Genomic DNA, 6,259 nt, shown 5'->3' on the forward strand with positions numbered 1-6,259 from the left:
CATTGCATTCTGAAATGTGCAGAACAGTCAGTCAATAAAATGATATAAATCTTACATAATATATAAAAGGCAATGAATAGAAATTAATTTACATACAATCTGATCTATTCATATTATGATATTTAAGATAAACGTACCTGAAGGTTTACGACTTATATTGTTTCGGAACTTTGAAAATGGAAAATACAAATGTGCGGTGTTCTCTGATGACGGATGAATTGAAATTAAAACATGCCGCTGCTGCGGATGACGCGCACTGTTGAGGAAAGCGTCATCGATGACGCGCGCTGCTGAGGATGCGGAGGCGCAATATGATGGCGCGTTAATTACATGTATGGCGCAAAACAGTTCAGAACACATTGCACATCCACTTTTCCATGTCAACACCCTGTGCTATTCGCAACTTGTCGGCATGAGTCCTGTACAATTCTCCCTCTGGATTCAACTGTATGGTCACAGTAAAATCCTCCTGGATACCTTTAACCAAATAGGGTCCCTTCCATGGTAAGTGCTTATCTCCTTTAAACGCCTTTCTCGGGTTATAGTACCAAACAAAGTTGCCCTCCTTCAGTGATCTATACTCGGGACTATTGGTCTCGTATCTTTTCTTCTGAATCCGCTGAACCGATTTCAGGTTATTCCTTACTAGAGCATATGCCTTGTTGAGCCTATCGTCTAGCTGCCTGACGTAGATTGGAATAAACGTCATGTCTTCAGACGGCTTCGTGTACAGCAGGTCTATCGGCACCTTCATCTCTCGTCCAGTTAGCATGAAGTGGGGAGTCTCTCCGGTACTACCATGTACTGATGACCTGTACGCCATAAGAAAGATTGGCAACATGACATCCCATTGTCCTGTACTTTCCTTATGGTCATAAACAAACGTCTTCGGCATGCTCTTTAAAATCTTATTAAAGTTTTCAACAAGCCCATTCCTCTTGGGGTTGTACGGCGTCGTGAGGCTACGGGAAACACCAAGCTTCTCTAGGAGACAGGAATAGATTTTAGAAACAAATTGGGCTCCTCGATCACTATGTAATATATACATGCATCCAAACCTTGATACAAATTCCTTTATTACAGCCTGACAGACTTCCTCGGTCTCCATCGTCCGCAATGGAGCAGCCTCCACCCACTTCTATCGTCACCGCGTATCTATACCCTCTTGAAGTTTCCTTGAGGGGGCCGATCAGGTCTATGGACACTCTCTCAAATGCCTCACCGAAAAGCTGCTGTGTCAGAGGGACTGGTATCTTCTTGTGTGGGCGTTTGATGACATTACATGCCTCACAGTATGAAACAAAGCGAGAAACGTCCCGTCTCCATCCAACCCAGTAAAAACGATGCTTCACACGCTCCATTGACTTAACCATCCCTAGATGACCAGATGTTGGCTCAGAGTGAAATTGGTCCATAACACTATGGCAAACAGTCCTAGGGAGGACTATTTGGTGTTTCATCCGCTTGTCCGGAACTACCAACCTCCTATACAAGATGCCATTATCCACAAAGAGATGCCTCCAGTGTTGCCGCAAGGTCTTCACACTGAGACTTTCTCCAGAGAGACTTTTGTAGGAAGGTTAATCAGAATCGTCCAGCTTCAGTTGTAAGATGGCACCAATATCTGGATCAGATAGTTGCAGGTTGGCAAGATCATCATAGGGTAGCTTAACCGAAGTTGATTCATCGGTGGTGGGAGAGTTATTTGTCTTGGGTACGTCTTGAAGTCTCTTTGCCTGTGCATGAGTCGTGACTGCACCGCAACTTGGCATCAGCCTGTCAACTTCCTCTTCTAAGCTGTCATCTGTTTGCTTGGTGTGAGTACAAGATGGTACATCTGGCGATTCTTTAAGGTGGAACTTGCGAATATGGCCTGTAGGTCGATTTGGCTCTGGCACTTCTTGTCGGCCGCATTGGTCACACTGGAGACGGCTCATGAAATCAGCATTCACATGGTGTCTTCCCGGGCTGTGGATGGTCGAAAACTTTGTGAGAGAAACAACTGCCATCTCTGTATCTGTTCGTTAGCATCACTAAGAGTCAGCATATGACTAACGGCTGAGTTGTCCGTCCGCAAGAGAAACTGCTGTCCATACAAATAGGGCTTGAAATGCTCAACAGACCGAACAACACCTAAAAATTCCCTCTTAGTAATACAATATTTTCTCTCTGCATCAGATAGCAATCGTGAATAGTAGCCGATTACAGTTTTTTTTCTGCCCAAGCACAAAGTTACCAGCTTTCACATCAGGAAAGGCAAGACCAGGCGGGTGTAGAAGTGCCACCTTTAGACGTTGAAACGAGGCCTCATGGGCTGGAGTCCAAATCAGATTACCAGATGCCTCAGTGAGCTCATAGAGTGGCGCAGAAATGTCACTCATGTTCCGAATAAACCTACGGTAGTAACTTACCAAACCAAGGAAACGCTTCACATCAGTGTGTAACTTATGACGAGGAACAGAGGACAAAGAAGGTCAGGCCTGAATAGACTCAAGTTTAGACTTCAACGGGTGGATGGCAAGACCCGAAATAACATGACCAAAATACTGTACAGAAGGCTGGAGTAAAGAACACTTGCTGGGTTTGATCTTGAGATTAGACGACGGCAGTCTCGCTAGAACTTTGTCCAAGTTGGAAATTGTTTCCTCAAAAGTGGCACCAAACACAAGGACATCGTCAAGATACAGTAGGCACCGTTCCCACTGAAGACCACGAAGGACCCTTTCTATAGGTCGCTCAAACGTAGCGGGAGCGTTACACAAACCAAAAGGAAGAACCGTAAAATGGAATAGTCCTTTTTTTGTGAGAAAGGCAGTTTTCTCTTTATCCTCAATGGACTTCAGTGGCACCTGCCAATATCCTGACTGTAGATGTACACATACAGTTCACGCAAGCTCGCACTGAAACAGAAACGGAGCACATACAAGAATTTGATTACTTTTTGACCCGCGAATCAGCTTTTTGACCACACCGGTAAATTTGAGCCCCAAAACCACACAAGCTAGCCAATTTGACTGAAACTCCATCATTTTCATCCTTTTAAAAACACCTTATTCTCAATATAAGAAGAAGTATATTTTAAATGGAAAATACCATTCAACTGGTATGGTGAGACCACGCATTCGTCTCAAACTGAACTATTTTCGTCTACAACCGCGAGCTGTTTGGTGAAATACAGCTGCCTGACCTCATTTTAACAATCGTACATAGGAAGAAGAAACAAAATGATTGGGACATGAAGAGAAAACCAAAAGTCTACAACACGTGGTATTCCGAGGCGGTCTCCCATCCACGTACTAACCACGCTCAACGTTGCTTGGCTTCGGTGATTTTACGAGAACCGGTGTTTTCAACGTGATATGGTCGTAGACATTAGAGGCGGCGATGCTTTGGTTACTTAATATATCACTTGGCCTACTATAACGCGTCATATTTTGGGGTCCGAGGAATGATGTTTGCCTACTGTAGTGTATTGCCTCTTTTGTGAGACAAGCTGTATGAGATATTATCTATGTGCGCATGCGTAGTGCGGGTAATAAACCATGTGGAGTAATGGCTTCATCCGTGTTGGTCCTGTTTTGTTCATCTGGTCGTTCCAGCAAGAATCCTGCAGTGACGAACATGTCAGTGGCGACGAGGATCGTTCAAATGAAAGAAAAGACCCCAATTAACAATCGTAGCCCCTTGAATTGGTCATCAAAGTGAACTGTGTGTTTTCAGAGCCGCGTCTTGACGACAGCTGGCTGGCCCCGTTTTCCGACACTGAGCTGCATACATTGCGTAGTGTGTTGTTGTGTGTATTGACACACTGTGACTCTCGTGTACATTTTGCACTGTGAGGTCACAATGCCAGTGATTCCTCCAGATCCAGGCACAGGTGCTGCAGCGGCGCCTGCTGCTCGTTCAGGCATCATTGGTAATGTTGGACCATTTAATCCCAAGGAGGAGAAATGGGAGAACTACCAAATGAGGTTAGAACTTTGGATGATGACCAATAAAATTGAAGCAGATTTGAGAGCTGCCACTCTGCTCACTGTGGTTGGTTCCGCTGTGTTTGAAACTGCGTTAAGCCTGGTGTTTCCGGATAAGGTGAATGATAAGTCTTATGAGGACTTAGTTGGTGTTTTGAATAAACATTTCGTTTCGGCTAGTACGCCACTCGCTGCTAGACTGAAATTCACGTCCAGGAAGCAAAGAGACTCTGAAAACATGAGTGATTTCATTGCTGCTTTGAAACGCTTGACGGTTGACTGTAAATATACAGCAGAAGTGAAGGTTGAAGAGCGTTTGATTGAGACTTTGTGTCACGGTGTAAGAAATGAAAAGATTACCAAGCGTCTTTTGGACGAATGGACAAAAGGTGACCTGACATGGAAGAAAACGTGTGAACTTTCGTTATCCATGGAACTTGTTGACAAAGATTTGAAGGGTTATGCTCATGAAGCCAGTAGCCGTGGTACAGTAAATCGTGTCGATCACAAGAAAGGTTCAGGACAGTCATCGCGTGGTCACCAACAGCAGTGCATACGTTGCCATGGTAATCATGACTCCAAGCAGTGCAGGCACAAAAATGTCAAGTGCTATCGCTGTGGGAAAATTGGGCATCTTGTCAAAGCATGCCTAACGACAACGTCCGATCGAAAATTGTATTCGTCGTCCAATCACAAAGCTGATGCAGATAACGGTAGTCGCAAAAACAGTCGTTGAGGAGGACACTTTCGAGGCCGAGGTCCTCGTGAGAAATCACGTGGAAAAACGCATTTCGTCGGAGATTCAGGAAACCGTGATGTTGATTCATACGAGGATTCGGGTTCTTTGCAAGCGATCTATCATGCAGATTATAAACGTGGAAATGGTGAATACAAGGTTAACGTGAAAGTTAACAGTGTTAATATTGCGTTCACTATCGATACCGCCGCGTCCGTCACAATCACAGGTGAAAATACCTATAATAAGCATCTCCGCTCAGTGAAATGTGTACCCTCCGATATAAAGTTGCGTAGTTATGGTGGTCAGCAAATTGACATTTTAGGTGAAATAACAGTACCTGTGAAATACAGGTCATTCAAGCGCAACAAAGTGTCTTTATTAGGTCGTAACTGGCTGAATGAGATGACACTTGATTGGTGTGAAATATTCGCGATCAGTGGTGCAAAAACAAAGTGCAGTGTTGATCAATTGCTAGGAAAGTACAAAGATGTTTTCGAGGAGAAAGGTACTGGAACCATCAAAGGGTTCAAGGCTGAAATTCAAATTCAAAAGGGAACAAAACCGGTGTTTCTCAAACCAAGGCCTGTTCCGTATGCCGTACGCGAAAAAGTGGAAAAAGAGTTGGATCGTCTGGCGACATCTACGGTGTTCGAAAAGGTTGACAGGTCGAACTGGGCATCGCCAATCGTGGTTGTGCCTAAGGCAGACGGAAGTGTGCTTATTTGTGGCGATTATAAGGTCACTGTTAATCTGCATATCGTTGACGAGCCGTATCCTTTGCCTACTCCGGAGGACATCTTTACCAAACTTGCAGGAAAGAAACGTTTCACGGTGCTTGATCTGAGTCACGCGTACTCACAACTTGAAGTTGATGAGAAATCTCGTGAGTATCTAACGGTGAACACTCACAAGGGCTTGTTTCGATATCGGAAACTAGCTTGTGGAATCAAGACAGCTCCACATATTTTCCAGAAGGTGATCGATCAAGTACTAGCAGGACTTCCAAATGTCGGTAGTTTTCAGGATGATATCATTATCGGGGAAGACGATAATGATGAATACTTGGCTACACTAGAAACTGTTCTTGAAAGACTAGCGAAGCATGGTATCAGACTCAAACGTAGCAAATGTCGATTCAAATGTCCTGGGTCGAGTATCTTGGACATCGCATTGATGCTGAGGGTATCCACCCTACTGAAGACAAAGTTGATGCTATCGTGAATGCTAAAGCGCCAACAAACAAATCTGAATTGAGAAGTCTCTTGGGACTTATAAACTACTATGGTAAGTTTCTAGCGAACTTATCAACAAGACTTGAGCCGATACACCGTTTGCTTTGGTCAGACACTAAGTGGTTCTGGTCTGAGGACTGCGAGATGATTCTACAAGAAGTGAAAAAGGAAATCTCTAGTGACAAGGTCCTGGCACATTATGACTCTACGTTACCGCTCATTCTAGCTACAGACGCATCTCCAACTGGTGTAGGTGCAGTCTTGTCACAAACCGGCAAAGACAATGTTGAGAGACCAGTCGCATTTGCATCTCGAAC

The 6,259-nt window shown here is 44.3% G+C and overlaps 2 protein-coding genes and 1 non-coding gene across 3 annotated transcripts; 1 reads left to right on the forward strand and 2 right to left on the reverse strand.

Moving 5' to 3' along the window:
* Positions 1-349: 349 nt before the first annotated feature.
* On the reverse strand, positions 350-1,373 carry LOC135496141 (uncharacterized). The gene is made up of 2 exons (XM_064785288.1): positions 1,223-1,373; positions 350-984 (listed from the first exon to the last, which is right to left on the reverse strand). The coding sequence occupies exons 1-2, from the start codon at positions 1,371-1,373 to the stop codon at positions 350-352; spliced, it is 786 nt and encodes a 261-aa protein (XP_064641358.1).
* A 1,879-nt stretch (positions 1,374-3,252) lies between these two features.
* LOC135496414 (5S ribosomal RNA) lies at positions 3,253-3,371 on the reverse strand. Its single transcript, XR_010448670.1, has one exon. It is a non-coding gene; the product is annotated as a 5S ribosomal RNA (ribosomal RNA).
* A 475-nt stretch (positions 3,372-3,846) lies between these two features.
* LOC135496142 (uncharacterized protein K02A2.6-like) lies at positions 3,847-5,931 on the forward strand. The gene is made up of 2 exons (XM_064785290.1): positions 3,847-4,537; positions 4,838-5,931. The coding sequence occupies exons 1-2, from the start codon at positions 3,847-3,849 to the stop codon at positions 5,929-5,931; spliced, it is 1,785 nt and encodes a 594-aa protein (XP_064641360.1).
* Positions 5,932-6,259: the final 328 nt, after the last annotated feature.

This window comes from Lineus longissimus, chromosome 11 (genome assembly GCF_910592395.1).
Source record: "Lineus longissimus chromosome 11, tnLinLong1.2, whole genome shotgun sequence".
Lineage (NCBI taxonomy): Eukaryota > Metazoa > Nemertea > Pilidiophora > Heteronemertea > Lineidae > Lineus > Lineus longissimus.

Excerpts from the sequence above, each read along its gene's own strand:
- LOC135496141 (XM_064785288.1), bottom strand. The coding sequence starts at position 1,373 with ATGGTTAAGTCAATGGAGCGTGTGAAGCATCGTTTTTACTGGGTTGGA. Across the intron at positions 985-1,222 it reads TCTGACACAGCAGCTTTTCG|AGAAGCTTGGTGTTTCCCGT; the intron begins GTGAGGCATTTG and ends CCTGTCTCCTAG.
- LOC135496142 (XM_064785290.1), top strand. The coding sequence starts at position 3,847 with ATGCCAGTGATTCCTCCAGATCCAGGCACAGGTGCTGCAGCGGCGCCT. Across the intron at positions 4,538-4,837 it reads GCAGTGCATACGTTGCCATG|ATTATAAACGTGGAAATGGT; the intron begins GTAATCATGACT and ends TCTATCATGCAG.